Source organism: Anomaloglossus baeobatrachus, chromosome 2 (genome assembly GCF_048569485.1).
Source record: "Anomaloglossus baeobatrachus isolate aAnoBae1 chromosome 2, aAnoBae1.hap1, whole genome shotgun sequence".
Classification (NCBI taxonomy): domain Eukaryota; kingdom Metazoa; phylum Chordata; class Amphibia; order Anura; family Aromobatidae; genus Anomaloglossus; species Anomaloglossus baeobatrachus.
The window spans coordinates 235,152,186-235,169,687 of record NC_134354.1 but is presented as its reverse complement, the minus strand read 5'-3'; the positions used below and the strand labels follow the sequence as shown (position 1 = coordinate 235,169,687).

Below are 17,502 nucleotides of genomic sequence, written 5' to 3'. Positions count from 1 at the left end.
GAGCGAGGGCAAGAGAGGCCAGATTAGAGCATGCACAAAGCAGTGATCTGGGTTTCTTAATCGAAAAGTCATCAAAAATGAAATGGGGAAGAAGAAAAAAAAAAAAAAAAAAAAAAAGTATTAATCCTTTCACCCCCAGGTGATTTTCTGTTTTTCCAGGGTTTTTTTTTTTTTTCACTCCCCTTCTACGACGAGTTCTTCTTTTAAATGAACCCATAATATTTTACCATATAGTGTACTGGAAAACAGCAAAAAAAATTCCAAGAGCAAAAAATTGCAAAAAAAAGTGCGATTGTTTTTGAGATATTTTATTCAGTGTTCAGTATATCGTAAAACTGATGTATCGGTGTGAGGCCTCAGGTCGGTACGAGTTTGTAGACACCAAACATGTATAGGTTTTCTTTTATCTAAAAGGTTAAAAAAAAAATTCAGAGGCTTGTCCCAAAAAAAATGAAGCACTTTTTGCGACACTTTCCGTGATCCATACCATTCTCAGTTTTCGGGATCAGTGACTGCTTACTTTTTTCGTCTTGAGCGGTTTTTAACACATTTTTTTGATCGACTTATCGCATTTTGCGCAAAATTTGCAGAGATGAAAAAACGTAATTTTGGCGTTTGGAATTTTTTTTTTTGCAGCTACGCCACTTACTGATCAGATTAATTTATTTTATATGTTGATAGATCAGGTGTTTCTGAACGCGGCAATACCAAGTGTATATTTTTTTAACCCTTTAATTTTCAATGGGGAGAATGGGGGGTGAGTTGAACTTTTAGGTTTTGTTTTTTTTTTTTATTTTACAAGGCCCCATAGAGGACTATAATGATTAGCAGTCTGATCGCTCATTCTTTCTTGTAGATCATAGCACCATTGCGCTCTGCCAGCTGTAAGAGGCACTGACTCATGGTGTCTACAGGAGTCATCACATGACCCTGTGCTACAATGGTAACTATCAGATCCACATGATCACATCACGTGACTTACGATGGAACCGGGTAAGTGAATGTATACCGCGGCCCGCTGTTACATTTTCACAGCGCACTCTAATAGATTAACAGGCGCGAGTGGGTAGCGAATCCACTCGTGACTGATAGCTGCACATGTCAGCTGTTCAAATCAGCTGGCATGTGCAGTGATCACTGCTGGTGGCAGCAGGCAGGGGTTAACCTGACATGATCCATGACGTACCCAGTACGTCAGATGTCGTGAAGATGTTAAAAATCTGAAATTTTATAATTCAAGTACTGTATATTAGAAAATAGTATAGACTATGGCACAGATGGTCCCCTTTATTGTAAATGAATTAAGTGCTTTGTGAATCCGTCCGGGTGGAAATGGCTTCGTTTACAGTTGTTGTCGAGCTGAACCTGTTAACACTGCCACCAAAACAGATGAAATAAGGTGCACATCCATGAGATCATCGTATAAGAAAATCTTAACGTACATTACATATCACTGACTACAACTTAAAGATCCCACAGCAATAAAAACTAAAGCAAAACACACAAATACTACAATACTACAAAGAAAAGGAACAGAAGACAATTTGTGCCCCTTACCTTAACATCTCTGTGAGCAATATTGATAGAGTGTAAATACTGAATGGCCTCGCCGATGCTTTTCATGATGTCAGATGCCTCTGCAATAAAGTCATAAGGGTTATAAATATCACACTTCAAGCCTATATAACGCTGGTCATTACAACTAGACCGTATGTCACATTCTGCTGCAAACATGCATGTAAGCTATCAAAACACCACATCATGAGAGACCGGGTAATCCGTCCTCAAAGGGGACGGGGGGGGTTGTTGGGGGGAAAGAAAAAAAAAACAGAAATCACAGTGGATATTCCAATGAGCCTATGGATTGGGAGCAGGCCGCTCCATAAGTCTGCACTGGATCAAGAGACTGTCTGCCCACTCAGTCCACAGCCTGCAGGGTGTGTGTGTGTGTGTATGTGTATGTGTATGTGTATGTGTATGTGTATGTGTATGTGTATGTGTATGTGTATGTGTATGTGTATGTGTGTGTGTGTGTGTGTGTGTGTGTGTGTGTGTGTGTGTGTGTGTGTGTGTGTGTACTTGTTTTGCTATACTTGTGGGGACATGGACCTGAATACACACCAACAGTGTGGGGACCTCTGTCTTCGTGGGGACCAAAAATCAGGTCCCCACAAAGCTGCCAATGCTAATCAATGGAGAAGACCTTGTTTATATACCTAGCATCAAAATCTCAAGTGTCCTCTTTATACACATATATAAGAGAAAGTGTGTATGAGTGTGTATGAGTGCGTGTGCTCAATGTGTGTACACTCCCTCTCTGGTGCCTTTGTGGTACTGCAAGCTGATACACACTTCAGAAAAGCCTCAAGATTCCACCTCTGGCAAACCGAGGTACTGCAGGCTCTCACACAAATTTGTTTAAAGTGTGTTGTGGGGACACAGATACAGTCTTGGTCATATGACTTAGTGGGAGTGGTGTACAGGGTCTTAGCAGTAAAGAGTATTCCATATTTCTGCCAGATACCCACAGAGATATTGAAATCTGAAAAAAGAGACTTCTGCTCATTGAAGGTAAGAACTGCTCACATAGGGTTCAACTTCACAGCAAACAACTCTCTATTTTATGCTGCATGTTGCTCTTTATATGTTTGGTGTGACTGCACATAGGGTTGCATAATGTGGATTATGAATATAAGTGTACACAAGGTTCGTAATGTGGATGATGAGGGATAGATATCACACATACCCAGCTTTCCAGTAACTGTACTGAGCAAGAGACATGGGGAATGAACATGATATATGTACAGTATACAGTGTAATGGATATACAGTATCCCACATACCCAGCTTTCCAGTAACTGTACTGAGCAAGAGATGGGGAATGAACATAATATATGTACAGTATACAGTGTAATGGATATATCCCACATACCCAGCTTTCCAGGAACTGTACTGAGCAAGAGATGGGGAATGAACATAATATATGTACAGTATACAGTGTAATGGATATATCCCACATACCCAGCTTTCCAGTAACTGTACTGAGCAAGAGACATGGGGAATGAACATAATATAGGTACAGTACAGTGTAATGGATATATCCCACATACCCAGCTTTCCAGTAACTGTACTGAGCAAGAGACATGGGGAATGAACATGATATATGTACAGTATACAGTGTAATGGATATATCCCACATACCCAGCTTTCCAGGAACTGTACTGAGCAAGAGACATGGAGAATGAACATGATATATGTACAGTATACAGTGTAATGGATATACAGTATCCCACATACCCAGCTTTCCAGTAACTGTACTGAGCAAGAGACATGGGGAATGAACATGATATATGTACAGTATACAGTGTAATGGATATATCCCACATACCCAGCTTTCCAGTAACTGTACTGAGCAAGAGATGGGGAATGCACATAATATATGTACAGTATACAGTGTAATGGATATATCCCACATACCCAGCTTTCCAGGAACTGTACTGAGCAAGAGATGGGGAATGAACATAATATATGTACAGTATACAGTGCAATGGATATATCCCACATACCCAGCTTTCCAGTAACTGTACTGAGCAAGAGACATGGGGAATGAACATGATATATGTACAGTATACAGTGTAATGGATATACAGTATCCCACATACCCAGCTTTCCAGTAACTGTACTGAGCAAGAGACATGGGGAATGAACATGATATATGTACAGTATACAGTGTAATGGATATATCCCACATACCCAGCTTTCCAGTAACTGTACTGAGCAAGAGATGGGGAATGAACATAATATATGTACAGTATACAGTGTAATGGATATATCCCACATACCCAGCTTTCCAGGAACTGTACTGAGCAAGAGACATGGGGAATGAACATGATATATGTACAGTATACAGTGTAATGGATATACAGTATCCCACATACCCAGCTTTCCAGTAACTGTACTGAGCAAGAGACATGGGGAATGCACATAATATATGTACAGTATACAGTGTAATGGATATACAGTATCCCACAAACCCAGCTTTCCAGGAACTGTACTGAGCAAGAAATATGGGGAATGAACATGATATATGTACAGTATACAGTGTAATGGATATACAGTTTCCCACATACCTAGCTTTCCAGTAACTGTACTGAGCAAGAGACATGGGGAATGAACATGATATATGTACAGTATACAGTGTAATGGATATATCCCACATACCCAGCTTTCCAGGAACTGTACTGAGCAAGAGACATGGGGAATGAACATGATATATGTACAGTATACAGTGTAATAGATATATCTCACATGCCCAGCTTTCCAGTAACTTTCCTGAGCAAGAGACATGGGGAATGAACATGATATATGTACAGTATACAGTGTAATGGATATATCCCACATACCCAGCTTTCCAGTAACTGTACTGAGCAAGAGACATGGGGAATGAACATAATATATGTACAGTATACAGTGTAATGGATATACAGTATCCCACATACCCAGCTTTCCAGTGACTGTACTGAGCAAGAGACATGGGGAATGAACATGATATATGTACAGTATACAGTGTAATGGATATATCCCACATACCCAGCTTTCCAGTAACTGTACTGAGCAAGAGACATGGGGAATGAACATGATATATGTATAGTATACAGTGTAATGGATATACAGTATCCCACATACCCAGCTTTCCAGTAGCTGTACTGAGCAAGAGACATGGGGAATGAGCATAATATATGTACAGTATACAGTGTAATGGATATATCCCACATACCCAGCTTTCCAGTAACTGTACTGAGCAAGAGACATGGGGAATGAACATAATATATGTACAGTATACAGTGTAATGGATATACAGTATCCCACATACCCAGCTTTCCAGTAACTGTACTGAGCAAGAGACATGGGGAATGAACATGATATATGTACAGTATACAGTGTAATGGATATATCCCACATACCCAGCTTTCCAGTAACTGTACTGAGCAAGAGACATATGAACATAATATATGTACAGTATACAGTGTAATAGATATATCCTAAATACCCAGCTTTCCAGTAACTTTCCTGAGCAAGAGACATGGGGAATGAGCATAATATATGTACAGTATACAGTGTAATGGATATACAGTATCCCACATACCCAGCTTTCCAGTAACTGTACTGAGCAAGAGACATGGGGAATGAACATAATATATGTACAGTATACAGTGTAATGGATATATCCTAAATACCCAGCTTTCCAGTAACTGTACTGAGCAAGAGACATGGGGAATGAACATAATATATGTACAGTATACAGTGTAATGGATATATCCTAAATACCCAGCTTTCCAGTAACTGTACTGAGCAAGAGACATGGGGAATGAACATGATATATGTACAGTATACAGTGTAATAGATATATCCTAAATACCCAGCTTTCCAGTAACTTTCCTGAGCAAGAGACATGGGGAATGAACATAATATATGTACAGTATACAGTGTAATGGATATACAGTATCCCACATACCCAGCTTTCCAGTAACTGTACTGAGCAAGAGACATGGGGAATGAACATGATATATGTACAGTATACAGTGTAATAGATATATCCCACATACCCAGCTTTCCAGTAACTTTCCTAAGCGATTAAATAGTTGGTGAATAAACATGATATATGTGTAATATATAAAGGATAAGGGGACCTCTTAGCGGACCTTAAATCTGAGTTAAGTCTAAGGGTACGTCCACACGCTGCGGGTGTATGGCGTCTGGAATCCGTATGGACTTTGGCCTCTAAATGCGGCGGTATTCCAGAGTATATATACCAATTGGTCGGCGTATATATGGCAGTAATAGGGTGGAATAGCGGCGGTAGTTCCTTACCACCGCTAATTCCCGCAAGAAGCCGCGGCTGATATTTAGCCACGGTTTCTGCCATTCTAGCATGTCAAATTATTGGACGGATCCTGTCCGTCAAATTGACATGATGCGGTTGAGAATAACGGCAGTCCAGATCAATTTCCGGATGAAAATAATCCGACCAATGACATCAGTACTGGTTTTGCTGGCGGCTACGGATCAGCCGCCACAAATCCGGCATGTGTGGACGAGCCATAATTCTCATCTGTTAGGTAATTCTGTCACAGACTTCATGCTTGTTATTGCAATTGACAAAATTAATTCCACCTTTTCTGCAGGTTTTGAGGTGCTTTTTTGGCGCTCTTATGTGCGGCAAAAGCGCCAAAAAATACACTGCTAAGATGTTGCAAGAGCGGTCTGACAGCGGTTCAATTCTAACCTATAAGCAATTTCCGTTTGTATTCCGCAAGAAATCCGAGCGGCAAATTGACAAGATGCGGTTGAAAATTGCCGCACTGCGGCCTGCTTTCCACGGCGGCAATTTTCCGCCCTGTGTGAACTGCTTTTTGCAGTTCACACAGGGTATAATGGAGGGCGTGGCCGCAGTGGCATTTCCGTGCAAAACCTTGTGAAAAATCCACCACGTCTGAACGTACCCTTAAATGACTTGTCAAATTTACTATTTGCACTTCATTCACACTGCTGCTGTTTTTGTGGCCGCATTTGCGGTCCGTTCTTGCAAAAGTGGGACGCAATTGCGGCCGCTCGAAAGCGGAGTATGTGGAATATATATCCCTTACACTATATAGATATCATGTTCATTCCCCATCTAGCTTGCTCAGGAGAGCATCTCCCTCCCCCGGCACCAAGAGCAGCTCATACTGAATTGTTACATTGACTAGTAACACTGCACACAGAAATGCACCTTAATATTCCACTGTTAACCCTTTCCTCCCAGCAGTAACACACAACTCCTCCCCTTCATATCATGGTGATTTATGGTCAGAATGACTTCAATGCGATCAGTGATTTCTATTCTAGCTCTGCTCACATAGATTTTATATCCACACTCAACTATAGGCTGTTCTTCATATTTTGGGGGCTGTTAGTCAGATATACTAGTTTGTGCCTGTATAGTATTGGTGTAGATGGGAGTGTAGGGCATGGGTTACATGGCACTGTGGTGGGATACTGATGGGAGGTATTGGTGCTGTGTTTGATGCTTCTACTGGGTATTTTCCTACTAATACTGGAACAGCTCACTGCTTAGAACGATCCTTCCCAGCTCTATAATATATTGTATATACCCCACAATGCAGGCTCACACACACATTTGTCGTGTTGTAGGGACACAGATACAGTCTTGGTCATATGACTTAGCAGTAGTGGTGTGCAGGGTCTTTAAGAGTATTCCATATTTCCGCCAGATACCCACAGAGATATTGAAATCTGAAAAAAGAGACTTCTGCTCATTGAAGGTAAGAACTGCTCACATAGGGTTCAACTCCACAGCAAAAGCGTGCTCTAGCCCTGGCATCTCAGCAGGCATATCCCCTACTCCACAGCAAACGCGTGCTCTAGCACTGGCATCTCAGCAGGCATATCCCCTACTCCACAGCAAACGCGTGCTCTAGCCCTGGCATCTCAGCAGGGACATTCCCTACTCCACAGCAAACGCGTGCTCTAGCACTGGCATCTCAGCAGGCATATCCCCTACTCCACAGCAAACGCGTGCTCTAGCACTGGCATCTCAGCAGGCATATCCCCTACTCCACAGCAAACGCGTGCTCTAGCACTGGCATCTCAGCAGGCATATCCCCTACTCCACAGCAAACGCGTGCTCTAGCACTGGCATCTCAGCAGGGATATCCCCTACTCCACAGCAAACGCGTGCTCTAGCCCTGGCATCTCAGCAGGGATATTCCCCTACTCCACAGCAAAAGCGTGCTGTAGCCCTGGCATCTCAGCAGGCATATCCCCTACTCCACAGCAAACGCGTGCTCTAGCCCTGGCATCTCAGCAGGCATATCCCCTACTCCACAGCAAACGCGTGCTCTAGCACTGGCATCTCAGCAGGCATATCCCCTACTCCACAGCAAACGCGTGCTCTAGCACTGGCATCTCAGCAGGCATATCCCCTACTCCACAGCAAACGCGTGCTGTAGCCCTGGCATCTCAGCAGGCATATCCCCTACTCCACAGCAAACGCGTGCTCTAGCCCTGGCATCTCAGCAGGCATATCCCCTACTCCACAGCAAACGCGTGCTCTAGCCCTGGCATCTCAGCAGGGATATCCCCTACTCCACAGCAAACGCGTGCTCTAGCCCTGGCATCTCAGCAGGCATATCCCCTACTCCACAGCAAACGCGTGCTCTAGCACTGGCATCTCAGCAGGCATATCCCCTACTCCACAGCAAACGCGTGCTCTAGCACTGGCATCTCAGCAGGGATATCCCCTACTCCACAGCAAACGCGTGCTCTAGCCCTGGCATCTCAGCAGGCATATCCCCTACTCCACAGCAAACGCGTGCTGTAGCCCTGGCATCTCAGCAGGGATATCCCCTACTCCACAGCAAACGCGTGCTCTAGCCCTGGCATCTCAGCAGGGATATTCCCCTACTCCACAGCAAAAGCGTGCTCTAGCCCTGGCATCTCAGCAGGGATATCCCCTACTCCACAGCAAACGCGTGCTCTAGCCCTGGCATCTCAGCAGGGACATCCCCTACTCCACAGCAAACGCGTGCTCTAGCCCTGGCATCTCAGCAGGCATATCCCCTACTCCACAGCAAACGCGTGCTCTAGCCCTGGCATCTCAGCAGGGACATTCCCTACTCCACAGCAAACGCGTGCTCTAGCACTGGCATCTCAGCAGGGATATCCCCTACTCCACAGCAAACGCGTGCTCTAGCACTGGCATCTCAGCAGGCATATCCCCTACTCCACAGCAAACGCGTGCTCTAGCCCTGGCATCTCAGCAGGCATATCCCCTACTCCACAGCAAACGCGTGCTCTAGCACTGGCATCTCAGCAGGCATATCCCCTACTCCACAGCAAACGCGTGCTCTAGCACTGGCATCTCAGCAGGCATATCCCCTACTCCACAGCAAACGCGTGCTGTAGCACTGGCATCTCAGCAGGGACATCCCCTACTCCACAGCAAACGCGTGCTCTAGCCCTGGCATCTCAGCAGGCATATCCCCTACTCCACAGCAAACGCGTGCTCTAGCCCTGGCATCTCACCAGGCATATCCCCTACTCCACAGCAAACGCGTGCTCTAGCACTGGCATCTCAGCAGGCATATCCCCTACTCCACAGCAAACGCGTGCTGTAGCACTGGCATCTCAGCAGGGATATCCCCTACTGCACACGTGTGTCTGGGACATAACTCGGGGCACCCAGACAGAAGGCAGAGGGGAGCCTGAGCAGCTGAGCCTATATCTTGTGAGCATTAGCACAGGCCGGCGATTACAGGGTAACATGACAAATGTCCGGCTTGCATTATGACTAGAACATGACAATATCCCTTTAAGTACTAACCTATGATGCGTTCCTCAGCAGTTCATGTTATATGCTCTACATTTCATTTTCTGCATACTTTACAAGTAGTAGAATTTGCTTTGATATAGGCAACTGGATTTTCACAATGAAAAGGCGAAGGATAACGCCCGAAAAAGACGCCATACCTTATGTCGGTGCCATCACTGACAAACCTGGACTGACCATGAAATACATCAATCCCCTTAAAGGTGAGTTAAAACAAGTTTTAACTAAATTGCCTTAATATTGTCATGCATTAGAATGACTGTCTTAGGTAATGATAAATATTTTCTACAGGAAGAGGAGTGTTTGCTGAAACTGAAATCGAAAAAGGGAGTTTTGTTGCAGAATATCGAGGCGAGCTCATCAATTTCGATGAGAGCCAGAAAATTTTAAGAACTTCGTGTACGAATTTCAGTGGAATGAAAAAATATGGTGGTAAGTAATCAGTTTTTTTAATGCATTTTATAGGGTATCCATCTTTCCCCAGTTGATAGCCAGTCCTGATTATGTCCTGTCTCTGCTGATCATGTGAATCCACTGCAGTCAGTTACTGAGGCAGCACCATTTTTGAAACATCAGGTAACATAAAGAAGCACCCTTAGGGCTAAGACACACATCGAAAAAAAATTCGGATACGAATTTCGGGTCTGAATTTGCGCAATTTCGGATCCGAAATTTCTTTTGGACATCCAAAATTCGGATGTAAATTAAATGGGAAAATGAAAAAAAATAAATAAAAATTTCGGCCTGAAATTCGGTTCCGTTTACAAGTACAACCGAATTTCGGACCGAATTTTTTTTTCACATTTATTATAATGGGGCTGAAATTCAGTCTGAAAATGAAAATTCGGACATGCATCCGAATTTTTTTTTTGGATCGGCCGAAAAAAATTCGGACATGTGTTTTACCCCATTGAAATCAATGCATTTCAATGGGGTCCGAATTTCGGATCCGAAATCTGAAATATTTTCAGATGTATTTGAGCCCTTAAGAGGGCAATATGAATAGGGGTTAGTTTGCTATTTAATAGCTATAGTAGGTAGATTAAGGCTGTGTGCACACGTTGCGTTTTTTACCGCGGAAACGCTGCGTTTAGAACCGCAGCGTTTCAGTGGCAAATTGCATGCGTTCAGCTTTCCCAGCAAAGTGTATGAGAAAGCCGAAAAATCAGTGCACACGCTGCGTTTCTAAACGCAGCGTTTTGGATGCCAAAAATCGGTGCGGAAAGAAAAGCAGCATGTCACTTCTTTTGTGCGTTGTGGCTGCGTTCTCTCCCCCATTGAATCAATGATGTGGGGTCAGAACGCATCTACACCGCAGTGAGCTGCTTTTTTGTTGCGGTCCACGGGCTTTGTCGGCACACAGAACGCAGGCATTTACCTGGAAGTGAGGTCAAGAGGTTTCCTGTGGACCTCACTTCCTGGCAAAGTCCTGGAAAGCCCCCGGTGTCGCCAAAGTGCCCGCCTCGACCCCCCCCCCCTCCCGAAAATCCAACATGGCCGCGCGCACAGTAGCGCACCGGCCGCCCTGCTCCTATGATTTCTGTCGCATGTGCCTTGAGACATGCGACAGAAAAATGCCCCCCAGGCCCTGCCAGGTCACCCCCTATTCCCCCCGGTATTCCCCCTTACCTGTCCGGTCGCAGCGCTGATCCCCCGCGGCCCCCTCCTCCTTCACAGCAGACGCCGGTCAGTGCGGTCACATGAGCAGAGCAGCTGACAGCCAGCACTGTGTTCAGAGAGCTGTGCTGGCTGCTCGCACTCTGCAGCTGTGACCCGGGGAGAGTGGGTGCAGATTTTTGGCACCCACTCTCCACAAATGGAGGGTCTGCCCTCCTAGAAAATGGGGGATACGTTCCCTGAACGTGCCCCCATATTCTAGAAGGTCCAGAGTCGACGTGGGACATCCAAATGGATTTCTGCGGACCCATTGTTTTCAAATTTTTTTATTAAATTGGAGAACAAGGGAATGATTTGGGGAGTGTTTTTTCTAATAAAAAATGTTTGTCATTTTTTTTTGCTTTTGTTAACTGTCAATTAGTTATGTCTAGTATCTGATAGACGCCGTGACATCACTAATTGCTGGGCTTGATGCCAGGTGACATTACACATCTGGTATCAACCCCTTATTACCCCGTTTGCCAACGCACCAGGGCGCGGGATGAGTTGGGGCGAAGCGCCAGGATTGGCGCATCTAATGGATGCGCCACTTCTGGGGCGGCTGTGGCCTGCTATTTTTAGGCTGGGAAGAGTCCAATAACCATGGCTCTTCCCACCCTGAGAATACCAGACCCCAGCTGTCAGCTTCACCTTGGCTGGTGATCTAATTTGGGGGGACCCCACGTTATTTTTTTTTTAATTCTTTATTTATAAATAAAAAAAAAAAGCCTGGGGAGCCCTCCAAATTAATCACCAGACAAGATGAAGCTGCCAGCTGTGGTTTGCAGGCTACAGCTGTCTGCTTTACCCTGACTGGCTATCAAAAATAGGGGGGACCCCACGCCATTTTTTTCATTGTGTTTTTGTTTTTTTTTGGATAAATACTAAGCTAGGCACCCTTTAGTGCCACATGAAAGGTACTAAAGGTGCCAGCTTAGAATATGCAGGCGGGGGTGGGACGTTATATATATTTGACATCCATTCATCCATTGACGCTTTTTAGGCTGTGTGCCCACAATCAGGTTTTGCAGTGGTTTGGGCGCTGAATGTTTTCCCTGCGTCCATAACGCTGCGTTGTGCAGTAGAAGCACAGTGGAAGGATTTTTGGAGAGCCCATGCCCACTGTGCTTCTTTTCTCCGCAGCATAAACTGACCGGTGGCGTGGCTTCCCGAGGATCAGCATGTCAATTTATGCTGCGGAGACGAGAGTGTTCTCTGAAGGTAGAATAGAGCTAAAGTCCACAGCAGCCTGAACCCACATCGTGGGCATGGGCAGCTGCGTTCTCCCGTGGACAACACTCACATCTCTGGCTGCAGGAAGGCTGACACTGTGTACTAGACGCCGTGTTGCTGGATCATGGCCACATAGCCTTAGGCCTCTTTCACACGTCAGTGATTCTGGTACGTTTGTGCTTTTTTTTAAACGTACCAGAATCACTGACATACGCAGACCCATTATAATGAATGGGTCTGCTCACACGTCAGTGATTTTTCACTGCACGTGTCTCCGTGCGGCGTACCCGCGTGTGCGTGATTGCCGCATGGAGACATGTCCATTTTTTTCTGGCATCACTGATGTTCCATGGACCACGCAGTGGTGTGGTCCGTGAAACACGTGCCAGAAAAAATAAAAATCATTTTTACTCACCCGGCGTCCAGCGATGTCCTCTGCAGCCCGTGCAGCTTGCTGCTTCTGAGCCAGCTCATTACTGTCGCGCATATTCATGATGCGCGACACAGCCGACCCAGAAGCAGCTGCTGCGGGGGTCAGCGCCGGCCGGATGCTGCACCGCGGAAGCGATCAGCACCATGGAGAGCGGGAGCGGGCGCAGGTGAGTTGATTACTAAGTGCAATCACGGGCCAAGGAGAACGGAGCCCGGATTGCACTTAGACAACCCACGTGTGCCGTGATTCACGGCACACGGAGGGACATGTGCGTGTTTTACACGCCAGTGAAAAACGTCAGTGTTTTTCACTGACGTGTGAAACGGGCCTAAAAGTGAGAATATTGTTGCTACAGCAACATTTTGGGTGAAGTAGCTGTGGATTCAAAATGCTTAATATACTCCTGACTAAAATCCTTGAGGGGTGCAGATTCCAAAATGGGGTCACTTGTGGGGGTTTTCTGACATATAGGTACCCAAGGGGCCCTGCTAATGTGACATGGTGCGCGAAGTTTATTTCAACTTTTCCAAAATTCAAATGGTGCTCCTTCCATTGCAAGCCCTCCCATTTATCCAAACAGAATGTGGAGAAGAAGGAAATGACATCACAGGTTTTTTTTTCCAAAGGTCTGTGTTCAACCAACTTTATTAACACTGACAAGTCTTAAAAAACGCACCTAAAAAAACGCATGAAAAACGCATGAAAAATGCGTGCGTTTTCGATGCGTTTTTCTCAAAAAGCATTGTTTACAATTCTCCCCTCTGCCAGAGGGTGCGTTTTTTTCCGCGCTGAAAAAAAAGCAACGTGTGCATATAGCCTTAGGGCTTTTAAACATATTGGTATACCCAGAAATCTCTCATTACAGTGAAGATGTAGCCTCTCTGACTTTACCAGCACAACAAAGGCAGCAAAATGTCTAAATTAAAAGCAGAGATGTATACTTTCCCTTTCCATGGCCGTTGGCAGTTTAGCTAGCATCAAACTGGTGAAAAATTCCTTTAATAGATGTCAACCAGTGTCATTTCTTATGTTAAGATGACTGTAACAAGGGAATTTTGTCACCAGTTTTTCAGTGTGGAGTTCTCTCACTGTTTGGTAGGCACGGTGGTCAGACAGCAGAAACCAACTTAGGTTATTTAATTATAGAGATTTAAAGGAGTTCTGTCAGGGCAAAAAAAGAAATTATACTCCCCTGCTCCTGCAGACGCTGCCAGCAGTCAATGGGTCCGTCCTCCGGTCGGCGGCGCTGTGGTGTCACTTTCCTGACACTGCCTGGCCTGGAGTGCTTCCGGGTCGGGCTGTGTGCAGCGTCTTTTTGCGTCATATGACGCGTCAGGGGCAGGCTCCAACCCCCTGATGACACACTGTTGTTCCCACCCACCAGCGCCTCACAAATGTGAGCAGGGACTACTAAATTCAAAGTCCCTGTTCTTCCCACCCACTTTGACGTGCTGGTGGGTGGGAACACATGGAAACTCCATGTGCGTCAATGTGGAAAGGGACAGCCGGTAAAGCCTTCTGCAGTGACACTGTAGGAGTGTTCCCAGGCTGTCCCCGCCCACCGTGTCTCCAAAGAGTGTATCCTTGGGTTTGCCTTCCATCTGGCACTTTGGTCTGTACGCCAGAGGGCAGGGATACCTTGAGGCAGGCTGTTCCCTGCTAGTAGTATTATCCGGACACCTTCCCCTCTTCTGAGCACTTTGGTGCTTGCTCATCACAATTTATATGCAAATGAGCTCCACAAGCAGGATTAGGGTACCGTCACACTTTAACCTGATGTTTACCTTAGTTACCAGTGTCCGCAGCTTCCAGACGCCGGCTCTGTGCAAGCGCAGCGTCGCTTGCACGTCGCTGCTGGCTGGGGGCTGGTCACTGGTGAGATCTGCCTGTTTGACAGCTCACCAGCGACCATGTAGCGACGCAGCAGCGATCCTGACCAGGTCAGATCGCTGGTGGGATCGCTGCTGCGTCGCTAAAGTGTGACGGTACCCTAACTCGTGTCCGCAATTATCATTACCCTTTGCTTGCAAGCCCAATAAATCTACGCCACACAATGTCGTAGAGTTTTGGAAAAGGTTGTATTGTATAATTACAATGGACGAGGTTAAATACCTCCAATTATATCATATGGTGAGGTAACAAAACATCTGTTAATTTACAGAAGATAATTGGTTAGTATATATAAACATGGGTTATATTCGTCATGTGGGCTCCATTTCAACGAATTTCAGTTTAGTTATGAGTACACAGTACCAATGCAGCATCCTACCTTTGGAGGCAGTATTGGACAAAGAAATTACTAAGAAAATGATATGGTTACACAGAAAACTGGTTAACAAGTATACTAAGTGTTTATACTTCAACTTATCCTGGGTCTTAATGTCCAACGATAGCCACATAGGCAATATAGATAGACTACTTAGGACATTACAGAATGTGCTGAACACTTTGTGTTTAGAGAAAGCAGAGTTAAAGGTCACAGTCTTCTAGACATCTAATAAGAGACTTGACTACACATTGAACAATACTTTAGAACTATAGAACTTATCTATCTAGTGAATTCATAGATATTTCCACCACAACAAGGTCATGCACCAAGTGGGGACATTCACCACATCCAGACTTAATTTCCAACATTCAAAGCACCCTGCCTCTTCCTTTCAGGTCACGGTGCTCGTGGGGACATACTCACACACATTTCAGGTCATGCACCAAATGGGGACATTCACCACATCCAGACTTCATAACCAACATTCAAAGCACCCTGCCTCTTCCTTTCAGGTCACGGTGCTCGTGGGGACATACTCACACACATTTCAGGTCATGCACCAAGTGGGGACATTCACCACATCCAGACTTCATAACCAACATTCAAACCACCCTGCCTCTTCCTTTCAGGTCACGGTGCTCGTGGGGACATACTCACATACATTTCAGGTCATGCACCAAATGGGGACATTCACCACATCCAGACTTCATAACCAACATTCAAAGCACCCTCTTCCTTTCAGGTCACGGTGCTCGCGGGGACATACTCACACACATTTCAGGTCATGCACCAAATGGGGACATTCACCACATCCAGACTCCATAACCAACATTCAAAGCACCCTGCTTCTTCCTTTCAGGTCACGGTGCTCGTGGGGACATACTCACACACATTTCAGGTCATGCACCATGTGAGGACATTCACCACATCCAAACTTCATTTCCAACATTCAAAGCACCCTGCCTCTTCCTTTCAGGTCACGGTGCTCGCGGGGACATACTCACACACATTTCAGGTCATGCACCAAATGGGGACATTCACCACATCCAGACTTCATAACCAACATTCAAACCACCCTGCCTCTTCCTTTTAGGTCACGGTGCTCGCGGGGACATACTCACACACATTTCAGGTCATGCACCAAATGGGGACATTCACCACATCCAGACTTCATTTCCAACATTCAAAGCACCCTCTTCCTTTCAGGTCACGGTGCTCGCGGGGACATACTCACACACATTTCAGGTCATGCACCAAATGGGGACATTCACCACATCCAGACTTCATAACCAACATTCAAAGCACCCTGCCTCTTCCTTTCAGGTCACGGTGCTCGTGGGGACATACTCACACTTATTTCAGGTCATGCACCAAATGGGGACATTCACCACATCCAGACTTCATAACCAACATTCAAAGCACCCTGCCTCTTCCTTTCAGGTCACGGTGCTCATGGGGACATACTCACACACATTTCAGGTCATGCACCAAGTGGGGACATTCACCACATCCAAACTTCATTTCCAACATTCAAAGCACCCTGCCTCTTCCTTTCAGGTCACGGTGCTCGCGGGGACATACTCACACACATTTCAGGTCATGCACCAAATGGGGACATTCACCACATCCAGACTTCATAACCAACATTCAAAGCACCCTGCCTCTTCCTTTCAGGTCACGGTACTCGCGGGGACATACTCACACACATTTCAGGTCATGCACCAAATGGGGACATTCACCACATCCAGACTTCATAACCAACATTCAAAGCACCCTGCCTCTTCCTTTCAGGTCACGGTGCTTGTGGGGACATACTCACACACATTTCAGGTCATGCACCAAGTGGGGACATTCACCACATCCAGACTTCATAACCAACATTCAAAGCACCCTGCCTCTTCCTTTCAGGTCACGGTGCTCGTGGGGACATACTCACACACATTTCAGGTCATGCACCAATCACACGATTTGTCTTTAGTGTTGAAAATGCTGATTGGTGGGGTGCAGACATCTGACACTCCCACTAATCTGCTATTCATCGATGTCTCCCTGACAGAACCAGAAGCAGATGGCTTTGTTCACTGTGTAATGGATCTGCCAGGTTAATTTAGCTCAGTTCAGAGTCACTAGTATGGGAGCTGAGCTGCTGCAGTCTGGCATGGCCACTGCATAGTAAATTTAGCTATCTGCTTCGGGCTCCTTTCACAATGTAGATCTTGCTATGGTGGCTCTACACCCTCTGATCAGATTCAAGCCTATCCTGACGATATTGCATTAACATGCAAAACTCAAAAACTCATTTAAAAGGAAACCTGTCAGGTGGAATATACACAATAACTTACAGATTGAGAAAAAGAAATCTTGTGTGGCATGGCGCACCAGTGAGAAGCGCTGGTGCGCCATGCCACACAAGGCATTTACATTTGCTGTACAGCTGCTATTGTTCGCTGCACAGCGAATGTAAATAGAACATGGCCGGTTCTATTGAGCTAGACGCGCCCTATTGTATTTGCAGCGGCGA

General features: G+C 45.5%; 1 protein-coding gene across 1 annotated transcript in view; it reads right to left on the bottom strand.

The window, feature by feature from the left end:
- Positions 1–17,502, bottom strand: part of MAPKAPK2 (MAPK activated protein kinase 2) — a 112,323-nt gene that overhangs the window by 34,966 nt on the left and 59,855 nt on the right. Inside the window, exon 4 of the mRNA XM_075335709.1 lies at positions 1,558–1,637. Coding sequence (XP_075191824.1) covers positions 1,558–1,637 — 80 coding nt within the window. The remainder of the gene's footprint in view (positions 1–1,557; positions 1,638–17,502) is intronic.